At 34.6% G+C, this 23,564-nt stretch overlaps 2 protein-coding genes across 13 annotated transcripts in view; one reads left to right on the forward strand and one right to left on the reverse strand.

Annotated features, from left to right (window-relative positions):
- The window catches only part of Pacrgl (parkin coregulated like), a 51,626-nt gene that overhangs the window by 17,460 nt on the left and 10,602 nt on the right, over positions 1–23,564 (forward strand). For 4 of the 8 annotated variants that reach the window (XM_015481986.2, XM_048784267.1, XM_048784268.1 and 1 more), the window contains 2 exons: positions 1,182–1,262; positions 3,662–4,436. In XM_015481986.2, the coding sequence (XP_015337472.1) occupies positions 1,182–1,262; positions 3,662–3,718 (138 nt within the window). In that variant the 3' untranslated portion in view covers positions 3,719–4,436. The other 4 variants (XM_048784271.1, XM_048784270.1, XM_048784272.1 and 1 more) reach the window with 3 other exon arrangements.
- Positions 6,243–23,564, reverse strand: part of Kcnip4 (potassium voltage-gated channel interacting protein 4) — a 1,063,150-nt gene continuing 1,045,828 nt past the window's right edge. For all 5 annotated transcript variants that reach the window (XM_015481989.1, XM_015481998.2, XM_015481995.2 and 2 more), the window contains 4 exons: positions 10,654–10,761; positions 9,184–9,288; positions 8,507–8,569; positions 6,243–6,896 (listed from right to left, as the gene is read on the reverse strand). In XM_015481989.1, coding sequence (XP_015337475.1) covers positions 6,849–6,896; positions 8,507–8,569; positions 9,184–9,288; positions 10,654–10,761 — 324 coding nt within the window. In that variant the 3' untranslated portion in view covers positions 6,243–6,848. The remainder of the gene's footprint in view (positions 6,897–8,506; positions 8,570–9,183; positions 9,289–10,653; positions 10,762–23,564) is intronic.

A 23,564-nucleotide genomic window follows, 5' to 3' on the forward strand; every position in this document is an offset into this window, starting at 1 on the left:
TCAAATATCTCAAAACCTTAAAAAACAAAAAGGAACACATCATCATCCAAACCAGAAAATATTGAGATTGGACTTAGTAATTCATAATGCATTTTACTAGTGGACAGTAAAAATGGAAGTGCTTATAAGAGCAGAGTTTAGACAAATAATGAAAAGTAAACAAAATTGAATTTATAAAACTTAATGAACAGTATAATGGTATTACACTTGTGTTAATTAGCTATGAATTATAAGTGCTCATACACCCTGAGCCTTGGTGTCCAGGGTTTCTGTTGCAGTCTGTCACTTGGGCATGACTGCCTGCCTGCCTGTGCATTTAGAGATTAGTCCATAACCCTCACAGAATCTAGCTGATACTTTGACCCAAGGCCCCCACCATAAGTCACATTGTTAGTGTGAACCATCTGATATGGCCAAAAGCCCCCAGGATAATAGAGATACTCCTGTGTGGCAGGACATTCTAAAAGCTTAGAGGTTACCATCCAGGAGGTAGGTAAAAGGACCAAATTTTTTTTTAGGTAAGGTTAATCAATACCCTAGTAGGAAGTCCTGGCTGGAAATATCCACAAAGAGGATGGGGGCCAGGTTCAGTGACACATGGCTGTAATCCCAGCAACTTGGGAGCTAATGTAGAAGGATCCCAAATTCAAGACCAGTCTTAGCAACATAGCAAGGCCCTAAGCAACTTAGCCATTCCCTCTCTCTCTCAAAAAAAAAAAAAAAAAATCCAAGAAGGTGGGGGGACTACTACACAATCTGAAGAAAGTGAACTAAATGACTGTGAATCTCTTTCTTTCAAGTTGCCCTTCTCTTGTTTGTTTGTTGTTGTTTTTTTTTTTTTTGTCTTTCTGATAGTGTCTTCTAATCCTGCCTAATCTTTGATGATTGGCTTGGCTGACAGGCCCTTTTATTCAATGTTCAATGGTGTGAAGTATTTCCATTGGGTTACTTTTTATTCCTGAGAGAAGGAAGGACCAGAAACCAACTTTATATGGCCCGGGCCTTAAAAATGATGTCTATTTTATATAAATTTTAATGAGATGTTTCTTAAAAGAAGCCTTGAAATCTCAAATTATGGGATGTTTATCAAGTTTTATTTATGTCTATGGCTGAACTGTTACTTTTTCAAATCATTTCAACCTCTGCATCATCTCCCCACCTTCACCCATGGTCTTCAAAAGCTTTCCAAGAGACTAATGGACAAGAAATTCAAAGAGCCAATCACAAGTGCATTACAGAAGCTAGAGCATCATGGTGGAGGTGTAAGTAGAATATTCATTAAGTCATGTTTTTGGTTTGGTTTTAACTTTTAATTCTATTATAAAATTATTTATTAAAATCTATTATCTCATTTCAGCTATAAGTAAACATGTGAAGGTAATATTTTCATTTTAGAGCTCACAGTTTCTGGGACTCAGGTCACAGTTTCTTGGTAACCCAGTGGCTATTTACTTTTCACTGTGCTCACACAACGCACACCATGCGTTGTAGCTTTAGCTTCTTCCTTTAAAATATTTAAAATGTTTTGTTTTGACCATTGAAAAACTCAGAGGAAAAAAATATCTCATTTACAGAGCTCATGGAAGACAGAGTTTTTCCCCCCTCCACTTTTATTTATTTGGTGCTGGGTATTGACCTCAGGGCTTTGTACATGCTGAGCTGGTACTTTCCCATTGAGCAACACTCCCAGCTCTCTTTTTTCCTTTGAATTTGCCATCTTTTCTGCCTCAGAATTTAAGAATCTATCATAAGGATTGAAATGACACTTCTAAATGACTGGGCAATTGAGTTTCACACATGCGTGCGCGCGCACACACACACACACACACACACACACACATTTTGAATAGTTCAATTGATTATTCTAACTTTTCAAGGTATTTTGTTACTATTTGGTGTCAAATAACTAGGTTAATTGTATTTTCATCATTTGAAAGACGTGTTCACATAATTTAGTTTTAGAAATATTTTCATACAACAGTCTTGTTTTGGAGATTACGGTTTATCAGATTTTAATAATATAACCACATGTAATTATCTTAACAATGAATAACTTTGTTTCATTTTAGGTACTTTGTAAAGGAATTATTTGTAAGATTATAAAAATTGTAAAATGGTGAACAATTTAGTTTAAACTTTGTCTAAATTACCTAATTCCAATGACTTTTTTGATTGTATTCTTTTCATAATGAATGCCTTGATAAAGTTTATGAAGAGCCAGTAATTCCCTAAGCCTACTAGATAATAAATTTCTATGTTGTGATTTAAGACCTAGGCAGAGGATTAGTATTCACACATCTTGTTGAGAACTAGCCATTAATCAATCCAGTGACTCTTAGCAGAAGTGAAATACTCACAATTCTCTGTACCAAGAATTTAAATTCAAAATGTATTTATCCTTTCTCCCCTATGAAATGGAAGTAAATAGATGCTACATACAGATGTCAGCTTTTTAATATGAAATTCTCCCTAAATGCTTTTCCATGTTCTGTGGACCTGTGCAGATTCGGGCAGTAAAAAGTGTGTGTGTGTGTGTGTGTGTGTGTTTGGTGTGAAGCTATTAGCATGTAAAGAGATTTTAAAACAGCACAGATAAATTGATAGCTGGAATACAGAGGATGTGCTTGACCAATCCCAGGGTCCTAGAGAGAGTAATTCTTTTTTATTGCCACATAATCTCATTTGCTTTGAATGATATTAAGACAGATTTTTTTTTTAAATAAAAGAGAGATTTTATAGTTATAAGGGCTCTAAGGTATTGTTTATTTTCTTCAGATATCTGTACTCTCCTTATGTCCTATGTAAAACTTTAGTAATAATTCATGTAATTGCAATAGAAAAATTTCTACTGAAATTGCGTATCAAGGACTTTCTCTTTGCTTCATTAGTATCGTGTTTGCCTTTGGTACTTTGCAGTTCTTCATGAACTTAATGAATCATGTTTCTCCTCTAAGAATTTCAAAACTTATTAAGTTTATTTAAATGTCAAAAATTAGTCTTTGTAAAAAGATTCTTCTTTATTGCAGTTTCACTTTTCTTAGGGTCTCTGTATATTATAATGATGTGAAGATCCACCTTCTGGAGAAATAAATAAAACATGTTACAGACAATGAGTTACTTCTTGTAAATAATATTTTTGCTACCTGCCTTAAATTGTGATGAGTTCATTCCTAGCCTAATTTAATTTTCTTAGTTACATGCTTATTTGTTGTGGGAAAGCCATACACTTATAAACATACCCTGATCTTTCTTTATTGATTATATAAGAGCTTACTTCATGACAGGTACTCTTCTGTGTACTTTTAGGCATCAAACTCACCTAATCTTTATTAACAATCCTCAGAGGTAGAGTTTGTTGTTAATCTCCTTTAAAGATCAAGAAACTGAGGTGCAGAGCCCAGGTTTGACAATGAAATAACTGAGAGAAGCTGAATTTGAATACTGGTCTGATTCCTAACTGCTTCTCCAGATACTTTTTAAAAAAGGAAGAAACAATCTATATTTTATTTAACTCGGAAAAGAAAAGGTCTACTTTTCATTCCATCATTTTGTTCTTACCCATTTTGTTTTGGATACTTCTGCACATGCTGATGCTTGTTAGCATAGTCTTACATGTTAGTCTTCATGGCATAATGATGTTGCACTATTTTTCTGTTGGCAGGGAAGCCTTATAATCATCAAATCCAAAATTCCAACATACTGCTCGATATGCTCTTGAATAAGGGAGGCAAGAGAAGTCATCTTCCTGCTGACAGGTCTCATACACTGACCATGGATACCCACGAAACCTTGTTCAGTTCAGTTCATTCTTTTGTAAATCACAACCACCGGTCGTTGTTTACTAGGTTAAGATAAGTATATGTACCTGCCGAATCATAGTGAAGGTTACTCATCAACAAAAAGGAATGGCTAATAATGGAAGGTTATTAAAGGAACTTTTGTAATAGTATAACTTTGTGGTTTTTCTTCGTTTTTTTTATCATTTGTGTGAAGAACCATTGAGTTTATAAGATCAGGTGTGTTTGTATTTATTTTCTAGTGCTTTTTTAATTTGTAACACTTGCAGTTATTTGTAGCTGTATGTTTATGTTTATAGGGTTTTTTTTTTTGCCATTTCTTAGTTTTTATATATATCAAGCTATAGAAATTTCAAATATTGGATTAATCCTTGTGAATTCACTATTTTTTATTTGTAAATAAATATGTATTTTATTATGTAGAATGCTTGGAAAAATTACTTTCCAGAGTATTCTACTTTTAAGAAATTTTTTTAAGTGTGTAAATTCTACTGCAGGTTTGTTGTTTATTACAACTTGTTAAAACTACCTAAACTTCAGGTGTTAATTGTATTTAAGTAAATGTTATTTTTGCATTTCATAGCCTGAAAATATTTATGAATATATACAGATATTCAGGAATTAAAATCTTAAAACTTATATTATTCAGTGACTTTGTTGTGCTTGCTTATGTTTAATAGTTAATTTAGCATTTTATAAGAAATTTTAAGATATAACTTATTGCATGCCTGTAATCCCAGCAGCTCAGGAGATGAGGCAGGAGGATTCCAAGTTCAAAGCCAGACTTATCAATGAGTAAGGCCCTAACCAACTTAGTGAGACCCTGTCTCAAAAGAAAAAAAATATAAATAGGGCTGGGGATATGGCTCAGTGTTTGAGCACTACTGGGTTCAATCCCTGGTACCAGAATAAACAAAAAAGATAAAGTGTACAGATATAGTTCAGAATTTTTGATGTCATAGCTGACTCTAGATCATTCTGGAAAAGGAAGACATAGAGGAAGAGAAATAGAAAACAAGAATAAGACCTATCTTACTGACAAGAAGAGAGGCTATAATGAACTTGAGTATCGATACTAAATCCAAAACAAGAATGATACTTACAAAGAATGGAGATGTGAAATCACTACTTTACATGGAAGCAAATATCTTAAATCTCAGAAGCATCTAAGAATGCCCTTTCCTATTCTGTCCCTCAAACACCTGGATTAACCTCTTTGCAGTGCCCACTTCATTTTATTTATTGATTGATTGGTACTGGGAATTGAATTTGCCGAGCCCTATCCCCATCCCTTTTTTGTATTTTATTTAGAGGCAGGGTCTCACTGAGTTGATTATGGCCTTCCTAGGTTGCTGAGACTGGTCTTGAACTTAGGATCCTCTTACCTCAGTTTCCCAAACTGCTGGGATTACAGGAATGCCCCACCACTCCTGGCTGTAGTGCCTTTTTTATATAGTCTCACAGCTGCCTGCCCACTGGTCTTGCTTTGATTTTTCTTCTTCGTATTCAACACCAACCAAAGATATGTAATTTAGACAATGCTGTATGATTGTACTAGATTAAAAACATCATTTAAAAATAATGTTAGAATAAAGAGTTATAACAGACAGTAGAGTTATAAACACTTTATTTTGCTTTTATTTTTCCCTTTTGAAATACAAAATGTGCACATTGAGTTTACACAAACACGCGATGGCAAATTTCAGTGTACATGTATTGTACTACTCTTAATTTCTACACTGGTGATAGCAGGGCAGCTTTCAACATCCTATCTCTACACCAGAATAGATAACCTGATTTATTGTTGCAAAGACAGTTGCAAATTTCCTCCTCTTATAGCCTCTTGGTCTTTGTGATATTCTACAAAACAGGGAAGATATGTTTATCTATGGTAATGTGGCAATTTTTACAGTTTTGACTTAAGAATCTGAATTGTTGGAGATTTATGATAAGCTAAATCATAGTACAATCCAAATGAGTTATTCAGCATTTATATTCATTTTCTATGAAATCTTGAAATTAGTTCTCAATATGATAGAATCATTGGTGCTTTCAAAGTGAATTCTGCTTGCTGTTTTTTCCTAATAGCTTTGGGGTAGTCAAGGTTTCTTTGTCCCTGAATGGCTTATAATATAAACATGCTGTGAGGAAGTCAGATGAAAGGAGATGAATCGGCCTTTAATGCTGTTAAGGATTACTTGTTATTAAGCATTTAAGCATTACTATGTATTGGAGGACAGATATCCTGACCCTTTGCATATGTCTGTAAACATCCTTAGTTTCACACCTTCTTGAACTTCACATAATGACACAATAGAAAATGAACCACCTGTGAGATTGAACAAATCCAAAATTTCATATATATATATATATATATATATATATATATATATATAGCCTTGGCTATAATATGCATTATGGAAAATTAAGAAATGCTTATTGAAATGCTTATTAAAATAAGTTTTATTAGGCATATGCTGATATCTGATAATAAACTAATTTGTTAGATGTTATAAAAAATGCCAGTAAATTAATGTCTTTAACAGAAGGTGGGAGATACATAGTGATTGGGACTATGTTTTTTTAGTTTTGGTAGTAATCTTGTTAATGTTATATAAATGGAATTAAGTGAAATTAAATTTGGAAATTAAATGCCGATGCAGATATTTTAGAAAACCATTTAAAATCCTAGGACTGAATACATACAAATGTGTAGCAAAAACACTGGTATTTTAAAATCACTGATATGTGAAAGCCTCAATAATCCCATGGCTAAAGAATCAAAACTATATGCCAAATTCTATTACTTTTGAATATTCATAGAGTTTGAAATGAGTTAGAACATCTCATGGACTCAGTAACATTATGAAAAGGATGCAAATTTATAATGGAAAAAATCAGATCTTCAGGGGATTGTTTTATATTAAAACAAAGCTTGTTTGCATAATATGCCTCAGTGTAAAGCTGAGCAATCTATGCTAAAAGTGGTAGCTCCAACTTAAGTGTGGTAGGGTAGTTCACATTTATCTGTTTGAGGATCTATTTGACAAGTTATATCACATTTTCAAAGAGCTGCATGGAGCGCATTATGTTTTCATCCTGTAAGGGAGAAACAGAGGGATTAAATTCAGCATATCTGCCATGGTAAGTTATCTGTTGTGCCTTTTAAGTATTGCCTCCTCCCACCAACTTCCTATGCCAAAGCTAACATACTGTTTGCAAATGTAAATGACTCTCTATCCACTTTCCACATGATTCCCAGGAGAGTCTGTTTAATGTATTCTTGAGTGTACCAGGCTCAGATGCTTTATTTAAATCTTGATGTTAATAGAGAATATTTCTCAAATGATAATGCCAAAATGGAAACCAGGAGGCACTGGTAATTCAAAGTGAGCAAATGAGAATTTTGACATTTCAGGTAGATCACAAGCCAAATCACAGAAGATTTATACAGACGCAAAGAAACTATGTGTGTTGAGTTATGCCCCAGCTTCCTAAGGATTGGTGTTTGGGGCATGGGAATCTGGAAGGTGGATTAAGAAGAATGAATATTTGCAGTAATTGTGCTTCTGTTTCTGTGTCTTCCAGTTGTGGCTAAATCTGTGTGGCCTTTAGGAGCCCCTAAAAATGATATGAATTTGTTGGGACAACCCAACTACTATGTATAACTATAAAACTGCAGTAAAAAAATTAATTATGCCCCACAAAATAAATAAAATTAAATGAAAAAAATGAATAGCCTCAAATCAGAGAAAGGATTGGTTAGGAGAAACCCTTGCACATGGCTGTGTTCAGTTTACCATATTCCTTAGAAATGAGCTATGAGGACAGACTGGATTCTTTAGAAGCTCTTGTCAATTTTGTGAATGTTCTTTGTGAGCTATTTATAGTCATGGTAAATAGTGGCTGAACCAATAATGGCTTGAAACCAAGTAATGACACCACCATTAGGCAGGATAATGTTACCATGTTAATTATTTTGAAAGACCATTACTTTGAAATATGATCTAAGAAACAGGCATGCATCAGGCAAGATAAAGAACAATAAAAAGTAAGGGAAAAAAAACCTAAAGCATCAAAAAATTTCTTTGTTTCCATCATTACTTTAGAAATCCTTAATTGTGGTTCTACCAACAAATCAAGTCTAATAATTCTAGTGAGCTAACACTGGGTTTCCCAGATGTACAGATTTCTCCTTTGAAAAACTTTATATTCTGCATTTTTTGTGACTGAAGACCTTTACTGGCTTCAGTTAAAAAGCCATTTCTTGCTTACATATACCAGAGCAATAATGTTTCTTTTAGAAATAGGTTATAAGCTTGACTTGTGATACATATGTGACTGTATTGAAATTCTAATTCTATGGAGACATGATAGATGTATACATATAAGTCCAGGAGAAGAGCCATTCAAGTTGCTTATGTTTTATTGTCAATAGTGAATATTCACTGAGGATTTGGTAAACCAAAACACAGTCCTTATATAATTTTTGTATCTCTAGGGCTTTGTACTTATCCTAACTCAAGGAAGCACTATGTAATGCTGATTGAATGAACGTATAAATTGACACTTGTTTTCAGAGTAGTAGTTCTTTCTCATACATTGTAGGAGTGCTGAGTTAAGACATTTGATCTTTATATTTTTCTCAGTTCATATTGTTTACCTGTTATGGAAACAAAAGGGGCAGTTCTTTTCCTGTCAGTACTTACTTTTTGGCAACTTTCGATGAATTCATCTATGGTAACGACCCCATCTTTATTTTTGTCCATTTTCTGTTCAGGAAGAAAAGAACAAAACATTTTATGCACACTTATCTTTTGCTACCCTTACACCAGAATCCAGTGGCCAAAGTGGATAAAAAGAAAGCCCATCTGCTTGTTTTATGTGGAAGAATTGCATCATGGCAGGAATTTGAGGTTTCTTAGGATACAAATCATATGACCAAATCCTTCCATGCTGTGCTTTTTTTTTAGTACAATGGGAAGGTCTAGAGTCACTCTGCCCTAGGTAAAAAAAAAATCCTGTTTTCTAAACATGACAGCTCAGACAATTTGCTCTACTTTTAGAGCCATGGTTTTCTCATCTGTAAAATGGAAAAATGAGGGTTTATAACTTCATACATTCTTGTGAAAACTGAATGGAAATAAGTGAAAACTTGTGAAACTTGAGAATTGCTTACTGATATCATAAATGTTCAATGAATTATCAGGGTTACAATAAACTCAAAATTATTAAATTAGCAAGATGGTTAAGTTTTCTATTATTCTGTCCCTTTCAGTAAAACTTGTCTTCCTTTGCCTTCTTTTGAATCATCACAGTGGCTTGCAAATATCAGGAAATTTTCTCCTAGTTTCCCTCCCTCCCTGACTTCTGTTTTTATTCCTACCTGGAAAAATGTCTCAACATGTTGTCTGGGAGCATCTTCTTTGAGGACAGGATATGTGCATTTACCCATCATATCATATATTGCTTTCATTATATCAAGCATTTCCTGGAAAAAAAGAGCCACACAAGTCTGTATACAAAGTATAAAGAATGTAAGAAACTGACAGATTTTTTCCAAATGTTTCAAATTTTTAAAATTCTTCTTTGATTCTTCATGAGAGGCCTTTTTGTTGTCCCAAAGGCAAAACCAACAAACAGCTTTTTGCCTTTTGCAGCAGAATCAGAATGTAAGAATCAATTTTGATTTAGTTGCAAAATGAAGCAGATTTCAATCAATAAATGGGCAAATGAACTAAACAGACACTTCACAGAAGAGTAAATATGGTCAACAAATATATGAAAAAAATATTCAACATCTCTAGCAATTAGAGAAATGCAAATTAAAACTACGCTGAGATTTCATCTCAGGCCAGTCAGAATGGTAGTTTATCAGGAATACAAGTAACAATAAATGTTGGCGAGGATGTGGGGGAAAAGGTACACTCATACATTGCTGGTGGGACTGCAAATAGGTACAACCACTATGGAAAGCATTATGGAGATTCCTCAGAAAACATGGAATGGAACCACCATTTGACCTAGTTATCCCACTCCTTGGTATATAGCCAAAGGATGTAAAATCAGCATACTGTTGTGATGCAGTCACATAATGTTCATTGCAACTGAGAATACCCAGGATTCAGGTAGTGTGTCCTTTTAACACCATTAGGTCTGGGTGTCTTATATGAATAGCCTGCCTGGAAGTATGCTTGGAGAATCCACCATTGTATCAGTTTATTCTCATGAAACACAAGTCAGAGTACAATCCATATGATTGCAAAATTGCTTGTTTCCATATGGGTCATGTTTTATAAGAAGAAAAAGGTTTCTGGCCAAGTATTCTCCCATGGTTTGGACACATCTTTTCCCATCTGGTTCTGAGCACAATATTTATTCAATTCCCAGTATGTATTAAAAATGCCTATAGGAGCTGGGCATGGTGGCACATGTCTATAATCCCAGCAGCTCAGGAGGGTGAGCCAGGAGGATCTCAAGTTAAGAGCCAGACTCAGCAACTTAGTGAGACCCTAAGCAACTTAGTGAGGCTCTGTCTCAAAAAATAAAAAGGGCTACTACAGTTGTGGTTCAGTGATTAATTAGCCATTGGGTTTAATCCCTTGTACCAAAAGATAATAACAACAATAATAACTGCCTGTAGGAAGTAAAGGTATAATCTTATATATTTTCTTTGGAGATGATCCTAAACTAGTCCTACCCATTTAAGATTTTTTAATTAGAATATGACTCTCTTCTATCACCACATACTTTGGATTTCCTGAAAAAAAATTTAAATTAATAATTGCAATTGTTCATTATTTTGAAGAAATGAAAATGGTCCAGAGGAGAGCTGTGTTGGTGGCATTTCTCTTACCTCTTTAGTGATGTAGCCATCTTTATTTATGTCATACAAATTAAATGCCCAGTTGAGTTTTTCCTGTACTGTCCCTCGGAGTAAAATGGAAAGACCTTTGATGAAATCCTAAAAAGAAACAAAAATACAATTTAGAACTCTAATAAAGTTCTCTCTCAAATAATGGATGCAACGTTAACAACCCTCTGGATTTTGAACAATCTATTTAGCAAAATGACTGAAGTGTTTTTATTTGTCTCTTGGAGATCTTTGCAGGAATAAAGCTCTCCCAATTCTTAACATTCTCGTAAGGAAACTGAGTGTGATATTGGCTTTCTACTACAAGTGAATATACTTTACCAGAAAGATTCTGCTTTTATTTTATTTTTAGGGGGTGCTGGGGATTGAACTCAGGGACACTCAACCACTGAACCACATCCCCAGCTCTATTTTGTATTTTATTTAGAGACAGCGTCTCACTGAGTTGCTTGGTGCCTTGCCCTTGCTGAGGCTGGCTTTGAATTCACAATCCTCCTGTCTCAGCCTCCCAAGCTGCTGGGATTACAGGCATGTACTACTCCGCCCAGCAAGATCCTCTTTTTAAAATACAAGCATGCACATAATATACTTCCAGTGAAAGATAGCCACTAACAATAAATGTGGGCTTTCCATAAGCAGCAGACTGACCAGAGTCGTTAATTAGAAATCAAGTTATCACATGTGGGCAGTGGCTAAGAGCTTGGGCTGGAAGCCAGACAACCTGGATAACATGCTTACCTACTTCCTGTCTTCATTCAGGATAGAATGTAGGGTGAGAGGAAAAGAGGATTCAAGGAAGGCCACAAAAAATTCTTAATATTTTATAAACAGGGAAAAGAAGAGAAGCTGTAAAAGAATCTTAAAAAGCAGTTGATAAAGGAGAAAGAGGGTTTTTCCTAGAAGGGACTGTTCGTCTTGATTCAGGCTGCTGCTGAGGACAGAACAGTGTTCCCTGGACCAGAAACACAGAGGTCACCATAGACTAATGGGAAAAGTTTCAATGGAGAAGAGGGAGACAAGAATGGTTTCTAATAATGAGCATATTGATTACTGATAGGAAGAACCTTAAAAATAAGAGTAAGAAATGGACTGACAGTCCTGAATAGGTGGGAGGGCTCCAGAATGCAGGTGGATGGAGTGAAAGGAGGAGGTTTTTTCCCTTAGCTGGCACAGGAGGGCATATAGAAAAGGTAAAAAGCAAAGGTTTGAGGAGAAAGGAGAAAGTTCTGCTGCTAGATAAGGAGATGATTTGTACAAATTAAAGGAAGGTAGGATGTTATGGTTTGGATATGAGGTAACCCCCATAGCTCCTGTGTTAATGCAGGAATATTCAGAAGTGAAATGATTCAGTTATAATAACCTAATCTGTCCATTCTAGTTTGAGTGGACTGACTGGATGGTAACTGTAGGCGGGTGGAGTATTACTTGAGTAGGTGGGTCACTGGGGGCATGCCCTGGAAGGATTCACCTTCCCTGCAACCCCTTCCCCTTGCTCTCTGCTTCCTGTTCACCAGGAAGAGAGAAACTTCCATCCACCACAGCCTTCCACCATGTTGTTCTGCATAACCTTAGGCCCAGAACAATGGAGTTGACTGACCATGGACTAAATTTTCGAAACCTTGAGCCAAAATAAACTTTCTCTCCACTAAGTTTTACTTTTCAGGTATTTTGATCGCAGTGATGTAAAGTTAATGCCGTGGACCTTCCTCAAAATATTTTCTTTCTCCTGGAAATGAAATATTTAATATACCATAACTAAGAAACAATGACACCCCTTGGAGTTCTGCACTATACAACTTGTACAACTGTAAGCTTTGGCTTTTTAAGAAGTTGTACCATAGTCCTTGCAGAGCATAGGAAAATAGCATTATTAAAAGGTGAATGCATGACTTTTAAGTGCTAGAAGAGGTCATCAGCTCAGTGTAAAATCATACATTTCATATTATGAAGCTATAGTTACATGTCATTAGTTGAAATGGAGAGCAGGATACAAGGTCTTTGAAAACATGCTTAATGCAATGGCTCTCAAAATTTAGCATGCAGAAGAATCGAGGGCTTGCTACCACACAGCTGGCTGGGCTTCCACATCCAGAGATTCTGATTCACCAGGTTGGGGCTGTGCTCATGAATTTACATGCCAAACAAGTTCCAAGAGGATGCCTATTCTGCTGGTCTAGGGAACACAGTTTAGAACCATTGGCTTATAGGATTCATTGTTGGCATTGGCTTCACAACCAAACAAAACACATAGGAGTCAAAGTGAGAAATTTAAAGATAGCCCTTTTAAGCTGGGTGTGAGGCCACATGCATTTAATACATGTGACTAGGGAGGCTGAAGCAAGAGGATCACAAGTTTGAGGCCAGCCTCAGAACTTGAAGAGGTCCTAAACAACTTAGCAAGGCCCTGTCTTAAAATTAAAAAAAAAAAAATTAAAAAGGGTTGAGGATGGAGCTCAGTGACACATTGCTCCTGGCTTCAATCCCCAGTCCAAAAAGAAGGATAGCCTTTTTAGCATAGGTGTAATCTTCTACTGTTCACCTCCCTAACAGGCTTCTCATTCCTACTGGTGCTCCATCAGCTCTGTGGAGGCTCATGCCATCCCTGGCTCTAGTGACAGAACATGACCTAGGCAAAACCCGGAAGCTCACTTCATCTATTTGGGTAAGATAATTAGAATTGTGGTTGGTACATGATTGAACCTAGTCCAAGTTAAAGAATTTCTCAGAACTTTTGGAGTCTTGCTAGGACTAAGAGGACATATACGTTTTTTTCCTTTCTTGTGCTTCAGGAGCAATTAATCATGGAGCCCAAAGGCTGCAGATAATATTCTTGCAACTATACATGGGCTCACCCTGAGGATACAGCTAGCCCTATCTTTGGTCTTATCCTTCCTGTGAGTTAATAACATTGTTACAATGCTTTTGTCAGTTGGTATATGATTTTCTAATATTTGTGAACAAAAGTACGCTGATTTCCATTCTGACATCCAACTTACACCTTCCTCTTAAATACTACAAACCCTGAAACTTCATAGTTAAAAGATCACTATGATCTTTGAGAACCCCTCCTTTGATCTCACATAGTGATAGCAATGATGCAGTTATTTCAGTCCAGGTGTTTTTGTATTTTGTTTTTTGTTGTTGTCATTGTTGTTTTGGTGGTCTGGAGTTTGAACCCAGGACCTCATATGTGCCTGGCAAGCACTCTACCATTGAGCCTCACCCCAAGTCCCTACATAGTTATCTCAAAAGAGGAATGAATACCTTTGATTGTTCAAAACAAAAACCAGGATTTGTCTTATCAGAGTTTTGTGCTTTTCTGAATGGGGATTGAAATGTCTCAGGCAGGAAGTGGCAAGACTCAAAATGACAACAAAAACCTCTCCAAGAATACTGTGCACGTTTACTTTTATCTGTGTAAGGAGGTTATATCTGTTCCTCCATGTATACAAATGATAAGGCGGTGAGAGAACTATACTGAATTCTAGTTTTCATTCTCTTATCAAGGCAAAAGGAGAAAGGTATAAAGGTCTGATTTTTATAACAAACTGCTCTTGTCTAGCATTGACCTTCATGCATCTGCTAAGGCTTTACAGAATGTCTCCTGAATCTCCACTTGTCAATCAAAGCCCACCGTGGCTGAGAATGATGCATTTGGGGACAGTTGCAACAAAGTGCAGATGAGAACACTCTTGGTCACTCGTCAAAGGTTAAAAGGGTTAACTAGTTAGGCAGTGAGACTCTGAAGAGTGTTCATTCATGTGTTCAGTATATTTCTTATTTTATGCTTGCTTTGATAGTTTCACAAAGCAATTTAAGGTTGTTTATTTTCCCTAGCATGACCTCTCTGAATAGGTCAAACTTCCACAGTGGTTGAGTTACTATTGAAAATATTTGAAAGATACAATTTCAGGTATTACCTAAAGTTTGCATTTACTTGACACTAAAAAATATATCAGCATGTCTAAAAAATAACAGGAAATATATTTACAAGATTTGTAGGTTAACTTTACCACATAGAAGAGCTAATTTCCTTATACTTATTGAAACACAATAATGTCTACTTAGATATTGTCTTGGAAGATGATTATAGCCACATTCAGTTAAACTAGAAGGAAGTTCTCAGATTTAATATCATATCACTGGTGGCTTTTAAAAATTGATGAATTTAAAAATAATATTCATAAATGTAAATAAAAAATAAACATGTATAAAAATATAATACTTGATCTTATAAAGAAAACTGTACTGGAGAAGCATTTACTCACATACATTCCCAATACCTATTCATATTTAACATTTCCATTTTGTCTTTCTTCATGTATATCTAAGCATATATTTACAGTAAATGTCACATATATAAAATAACATGTAATAGTTATGTATACATATAAAATAATTATGATATATATAGAGAGAGTGAGTTCCATATTTTTATTTAACATTACAAGCTTTTACTTTACAATTAAAAATTCATTATGACATTATTTGAAGAACCTTATCTTAGGATGAACCACAAGAAGTTGTTTGTATTTGAATATTTTACATGGTTTAACCTAATAATGCAATTATATGAATTTTGAACATTTTGAACTAGAACCCACCATACACACACAGACACACACACACACACACACCACCCCTTTGTGTGTGCACATGCATATAAACACAATAATACACCAGAAACTAAAGTTATTACTCAGATATTCCCTTTTAATTTCTCTTCTATTCTTTTTTGAAAATGTTGTAGACACTAATCCCTAATTTTAGTTTCTACTAATAGCTGCAATTTGAAATTTGCAACATTGCTTAGTTATATCAATATATCACAATTTATTTCACAATTATTTTCATTGCTGAATACCTAAATTTCAAATTTTCTTTACTATAAATGACACTGCACTAACATTCTTCTCTATTTCCTGTCATTTTTGACTGACTTTCTTAGGAAAGAAGAGGAAATAGTAGGTAAGAAGCCCAGCACCACTGAAATTTAATAGTAATAATGAATACAATTTGTGATATGTGTGGAAACTTGTGCTAGGCAATTCCCATGCATTAGTTTATGTCAGCCACCCATATAACCATTATGAATGTGCACTGTGGTCTTTAGTTTATTGATAGATCCTCAGAGAAAACAGGCGGCTCAGCCTAGGCAGAATCAGGGAGCAAGCAGAAATGGAAATTGAACCTAGACCTCTGTCAGAAACTCATGCTCTCATTTTAACTAGAACTGAAGCAATAAGGTGAGATGATACAAAATAGCATGATATAAATATATGCTATGTCTCTTTTTCTGGCTTTACAGAACATAATTGTGGGGTGAGGTGAAATAATGATTCAGTAATTGGAATTCAATTACTAATAACATTTATAGAACATTTGGAAGTGTCAGGAAGTCATAACTCTTGCCATTAAATTACTATATAGACAAGTTGGAAAATGGCTTTAACTTCAATGAAGAAAAAGTGAGTGAGTATGTGAAAGCCATAGGAAGATCAGATTAACTAAAAAAAATTCCAACAGTTACAGACCCAGGAGCACTACAACAGACTGAGAGAAAGAGATATTAATTAATCTCAGAAATTAATTTCAGTCACTGAGAATGACCAGATATTAAAGATGTTAACCAGGATCAATAACATTTCTCACTAACATCAATAGAGCATTTTCTATGTGCCAGGCAAAATTTTTTCTAGACTCTTTAGATCTATATTTAATCATAACAGCCTTAACAGAGGTATGTCAAACAGACGTAGGAGCCAAGAGAAAGAGCTTCCAGAGGCCAAACTGGAACAATGTAAACAAGAGAAATAAGTAAATTCATACTGGATTATGACACAAAGAATAAAATGATAAATATCCATCATCTCATACTCATATAAATAAATAATTGGATACATTAATATATATCCAAGAGGGGAAAGAAACATCTCCCAGTAAAAAGAATTAGTTGGATAATTGACTATTGAAAAAGTGGAACATAATTCCCCAGTCCCTAAGTGTGAGCTGTGCATAATAACTTCCATCTAAAGGGTGTGGCTCGGGAAAAGGGGAAAAAGAGTAACAGTCATGGGGAAACTTGACAAGTACTACTTCAGCCAGATGATCAAGGTCAATGTCAACAGCCATAAATTATTTTAATAGTGTGTACTGCTGATATTATTTGATAAGATGGCATTTTACCTCTGAGGTCTTCTTCCCCAAAACACATCACACCAGACTAATTATAGGGAAAAAACATCAAATAAATCCCAACTGAGGGACATTCTATAAAATACCTGAACAGCACTGCCAAGGCCATTAAAAACAGGGAAAGTCTGAGAAACTATCACAATCCAGAAGGGCCTTAGGAGGCATTATGACTCCATGAAGTATCAATGGGACTAAAGGAAATGCAACCTGAATGGGATCCTGGGTCATAAAAAGGACATTAAGTAAAAACTAAGGAAATAAAAATAAAGCATGAACTTAAATTAATAGAAATGTGTCAATATTGGTTCATTAACTGTGAGAAGTATATACTATTAATTTATGATTTAAACACAGGAGAAACTGGATGTGAAGTGCACATGAACTCTCTCTGGTGTAGTCACAATTTCTCTATAAATGTAAAACTGATCTAAAGTAAAAATTTTATTTAAAAAATGAATTAAGAGGTCCCCCCCACAAGATGGCAGAATAGAGAAGATTGCATTTCTGGCTGCTCTGTGGCATGAAACCAAGGAAGCAGACAGGCAACTTCTTAGCAAGTTGGGTGGAAAAAAAATAAAAAGGGGATTTTACTGTAATTCTGGACATTCAAATCTGACTGAGGACTCAGGAGAATTGATATAATCAAATAAGGAAGAAATCCCTCATGATATTTTTACTGTGCTGATGCTATTTGGAGTGGTCTCCCTGGGAGCAAAGTGAAGGGATAAGGGGATTAAAAGACCCCACATATTTAGGAGATTTGTGGCATGCTTGGGTATGGCAAAATCAGACATCAAAGACACTGCTGGACCAGCCTGAAAAGGCATGTTATATACACTACCACTCTTTGGGAGAGGGGCCAAGGAGGACAGAGAAAGGAGCCAATTTGCAGCCACCCTGTGTGGGCCAGCAGCTGTGGGGGCTGATCCCTGGCAAACCTGAGCTGGGCTTAAAGTGCAGGCTTGGTAAAACCACACCGCATGAAATAGAGAATGCCTAAATAACCAGGCGGGGGTCAGACACTGAGAGGGATTTACACAGGGGAATACAGGCCTTGGAAACCCACCTTGCTATTCTCTCTCCCTCCAGTCTGACACTGTGAAGGACCAGCTGGAAGGGACACCACCCAGCCTGGAATTCAAAATAAGCATGGAGTGGTTGAGTTTGGAGAGTGAACCTGAGTCTATGGGTGGTGAAGGAGACAAAGGATTGGTTCCTCCACCACACAAGTGAAATCCAAGGTCTTCCAGTGTGGGAGACAACTGCTGGGCCCAGGAGGAGCAGACTAATAATCACTCAACAAAGAATTTGGAACCTACCCAGGCCTAAACCCTTCCTATTAGATCTGCTCTTACTCTTCAGAGAAACCCCCTGAGGGAGCAGACATCACACCCCAGTCCATCCTACCTAATACTGCTGAGAAGGGAAACGATGAATTTTGTTGAACTCCAATGGAAATAATTCCTTAACTTTTCATTGAGAACTTTTTTTTGTCCTTCTTCTTTTTTTCTCTGGTTAGTTGTGAGCTTAATAGTTTAGAGGCACTTATACATTTTATTATTTGCCTCCTTTTTACTCATTTCTAGAATTTTTTGAAGTCAGTTATCTTCTATGGTTCAGTTTTAGTATAGTTTTGCCTTGTTTTATATTCTTTTATTTTATATTTTTTTAAAATATTTGTCTCCTTTTTTCTTTACTCTCTTATCTGTTTCTAATTATCTTCCTCTTTTCTTCTACTAACACCAAACTCTATTGGTTTCTCTTAAAGTCTTCCTTCAATATTTTACTTATATTTTCATTTCTCCTCCCTCATAATAGTCACATTCTATAGCTCTTCTGTTCTCTCCCTGTTCACCATTCTAAATTATAAAACCTTTTGCAAACTTACTGTATTTACTCTGGGCAATAACTGATCATATTGTTTCTGTTCATTGTGACAATTAACATTGTAGAAGCCACAGCAGGAACTATTTGGTGAATTGCTGTATATTGTTTGCATTGGTTGTTGGTATTATTTGATGTACTAGAAACTTTTTGGGACACTATAAGTCCAAAGGATAGAAACTCTACTGCCTCAGATCCATACTCTTAGATTGGAAGAGACATAAACAACATGAAAAAAAAAAAAAAAAAAAAAAAAAAAAAAAAAAAAACAAGGGAACAAAGCAAAATACTTCAATAACAGAATCCATTGACACTGCAGTGGAAGAAATGTCAAAGAAAGAGTTTAGAAAATTTATGGTTAATCTGTGAAGTAAAGGACAATGTAAGGACGATATCAGAGAGAAAATACAGAAAGTGAAACATTACTTCAACAAAAAGATGAAGCTTCTAAAAAAAATCAAACAGAAATTCTAGAAATGAAGGAATCAATAAACCACATTAAACATTCAATGGAAAGCATCACCATTACATAAAACCAAAAGTTTCAAGCAATGAAGACAAACTGTATAATCTTGAAAATAAAGATGACCCTAGATAAGAGATGTTAAGAGATCATGAATGGAACTTCCAAAATATGTGGTGTAACATGAAAAAAAAAAAAAAGTTAAGATCAATATAGATGAAGGTTTAGAGAAACAAATGAAAGGAATTCACAATATTTTCAATGAAATAATATCAGAAAATTTCTTAACCCTTAAAAATGAAATGGCAAATCAAATACAAGAGGCTTACAGGATCCCAAATATGCAAAATTACATCAGACCCACACCAAGGCACATTATTATGAAAACGATTAACATACAGAATAGGGATAGGATTTTAAAGGCTGCTAGAGAAAAATTAGAGGTCAAATTTAGAGAGAAACCAATCCAGATCGCAACTGACCTTCAAAGCTAGGAGGTCTTAGAATAATATATACCAAGCTCTAAAACAAAATGGGATCCTACCAAGAATATTATACCCAGCAAAATTAAGCTTCAGAACTTATGATGAAATAAAAACATTCCATAGTAAAAAAAAGAAAGTTTAAAGAATTCACAACTAGAAAGCCTACTCTATAAAACATACTCAATAAAATATTTCAAGAAGAAATAAAAAATAAAAATACAAACCAGCAAACGGAGCAACTACAATAGAAGAATAGTCACTCAAAAGAGAAACTATTTCAAATTAAAAACCCCAAATAAATCAAAATGACAGAAAATAAAATTCCTTTCTTAATGATTACATTGAATAAAAGGGCCTAAAGTCATTAATTAAAATACATAGACTAGCAGATTGGATAAAAAGTGAGTCTCTTGGAGATAGCATATTATTGGGTCTGGTTTTTTTTTTATCCAATCTGCAAGAGACTCACTTCATAAGTAAAGCAACTCACAGACTGAAGGTAAAAGGATGGGAAAAAACATACCATTCAAATGGATCTCATAACTAAGCATAGGTTTCTATATTCAGATAAAGTGGACTTCAAGCCAATGTTAATAAAAAGGAAAAATAAAGTCATTGTATACTGCTTATGGGAATTATACATAAACAAGATACAACAATCATAAATATTTATGTCCCAAATAAGGAACCTCTATGTACACCAAACAAATCCTTCTGGATTTCAAATAAACCACAACACAATAATACTCCATGATGTTAACATGCTTCTCTCATCACTGGATAGATCTTCCAAACAAAAACTAAATAAAGAAGCTCCAGATTAAAAATACAATGAATAATTTAAACTTAACAGACATTTATAGAATATTTCATCCATCAATGACTGAATACACTTTCTTCTCAGCAGCACATGCATCATTTTCTAAAATATACCATACCTTAGGCCACACAGCAGATCTTAGTAAATAGAAAACAAAAAAATAGAGATAATACCTTGCTTTCTATCTGATAATAATGGAATAAAATTAGAAATCAAGAATGAAATAAAAAATAGAAGTGAATCAAGGGTGAAATAAAATATTCAGAAGTGAAAGAAAATATTACAACATATCAAAATCTCTGGGACACTATGAAGGCAGTTCCAAGAGGAAAGTACATTGCATTGAGATCATTCATTAAAAGAATAGAAAGTCACCAGATAAATGACCTAACATTATATTTCAAGACCCTAGAAAAAGAATAATAAATCAACATCAAAAGAGTAGATTTAAAAAATTTTAAAAAAATCAGAGCCAAAAGCAATGAAATTGAAACAAAAACAATTCAAAAAGTCAAAATGAAACAAAAATTTGATTATTTGAAAAAATAAATAAAATTGATAAATCCTTAGTCAAGCTAACCAAGATAAAGAGGGACAAAACAAAAATTATATAAATCCAGATGAAAAAGGAAATATTACCATGTACACTACTGAAATATAGGTGATAATCATAAACTATTTTGGAAATTTATACTCCATTAAAATAGAAAATCTTGAAGACATCTACAAAATTCTAGAGTCATATGAGCCACTAAAATTGAATCAGGAGGACATAGAATATTTAAACAGCTCAATTTCAAGCAACAGAATAGAAGACACCATCAAAAGCCTACCAACAAAGAAAAGCCCAGGACCAGATGGATTCCCAGCTGACCTCTACCAAACTTTCCAAGAAGAACTAGCACCAATCTTTTTCAAATTATTCCTTGAAATATGAAAGGAGGGAACCCTTTTAAATTCATTCTTCAAATTTAGCATCACACTAATACCAAAACCAGACCAAGAAACATCAAGGAAAGAAAATTTCAGACCAATATCTCTAGTGACCATAGATGAAAAAATTCCTCATAAAATACTGGCTAATATATACAAAAATATATTTAAAAAATACTGCACCATGATCAAATGGATTTCATTCCAGGGATACAAGGTTGGTTTGACATATGGAAATTAAAAAACAAAATTCACCACATCTGTAGACTTAAAGACAAAAAAAGTGATTATATCAATAGATGCAGAGAAAGTATATGACAAAATACAGCATACATTCATGTTCAAAACACTATAAAATTAGGGATAGTAGGAACACCTCAACATTATAAAAGCTATACATATTAAACCAAAGGCCAATATCATTCTAAACAGAGAAAAATTGAAAGCATTCCCCCTAAAATTTGGAAGAAGACAGGGATGCCCTCTTTTATTACTTCTATTCAACAGAGTTTTTGAACCCCTAACCAGAGCAATTAGGCAAAAGAAAAAAAAAATGAAAGGGATGTGAATAGGAAAATAAGAGCTCAAACTATCACTATTTGCAGATGGCATGATTCTATATTTAGAAGACAAAAAAAAAAAAACTCCACCAGAAAGCTTCTAGAACTCATAAACAAATTCAGCAAAGTAGCAGGATATAAAATTAACACCCATAAATCAATTGTGTTCCTATATACCAATGAATAATCAGTTGAAAGAGAAATTAGGAAAAGTATCCCATTCATAATATCCTCAAAAAAAAAAAAAAAACCTTGGGTATCAATTTAACAAAAATGAGGTAAAAGACCTCTACAATGAAAACTACAGAATACCAGAGAAAGAAATTGAAGAAGACCTTAGAAGATGGAAAGATCTCCCATGTTCTTGAAGAGTCAGAATTACTAGTGTCAAAATGGCTGTGCTACCAAAAGCACTATACAGATTTAATGCAATTCTTGTTAAGGTTCCAATGATGTTCTTCATAGAAATAGAAAAAGCCATCATGAAATTAATGGAAAATTTGGAGGCCCAAAATAGCCAAAGCAGTCCTTAGTGAGAAGTTAAGTAGGAGGCATCACAATACCAGACCTTAAATTGTACTACCAAACTATAGTAACAAAAACAGCATGGTATTGACACCAAAACAGACATGTAGACCAATGGTACAGAATATAATACATAGAAATATACCCACATAAACATCACAATACCAGACCTTAAATTGTACTACCAAACTATAGTAACAAAAACAGCATGATATTGACACCAAAACAGACATGTAGAATATAATACATAGAAATATACCCACATAAATACAGTTATGTCATACTAGACAAAGGTAGCACAAGGACATTGGAGAAAAGAAAGCCTCTTCAATAACTGGTGCTAGGTAAGCTGGAAATCCATATGTAGCAGAATAAGATTTAACTCTTATTTCTTACCATGCACAAAACTCAAAGTAGATCAAGGACATAGACATTAGACCAGAGACCCTGCATCTACTAAAAGAAAGTGTAGGTCCAACTCTCCATCATGTTGGATTAGGAACCTACTTCTTCAACAAAACTACTAAAGCTCAAGGAGTAAAATCAAGAATTAATAAATGGAACAGTATCAAACTAAAAAGCTCCTTCACAGCAAAGGAAATATTCAAGAGCGTGAAGAGAGATCCTATAGCATAGGAGAAAATCTTTGCCACATGCACCTCAGACCATTAATTTTCAGGATTTATAAAGAACTCAGAAAACACCAAACAACAACAACAACAACAACAACAACAAATAACCCAATCAATACATGCGCAAAAAAAGGGGGCATTTCACAGAAGAAAAACACAAATGGTCAACAAATATATGAAAAAATGTTAAACATCTGTATCAATTAGAGAATGCAAACTAAAACTATACCAAGATTATCTGATTATACCACTCCTTGGTGTATATCCCAAAGAGTTAAAATCAGCATACTACAGTCAAAATTACAACAATCAAGAATACAAGTAACAATCAATGTTGGCAAAAATGTGGGGAAAAATGCACACTTATACATTCTTGGTGGGACTGTAATTTGTTGC

The sequence above is a fragment of the Marmota marmota genome, unplaced genomic scaffold, assembly GCF_001458135.2.
Source record: "Marmota marmota marmota unplaced genomic scaffold, marMar, whole genome shotgun sequence".
NCBI lineage: Eukaryota > Metazoa > Chordata > Mammalia > Rodentia > Sciuridae > Marmota > Marmota marmota.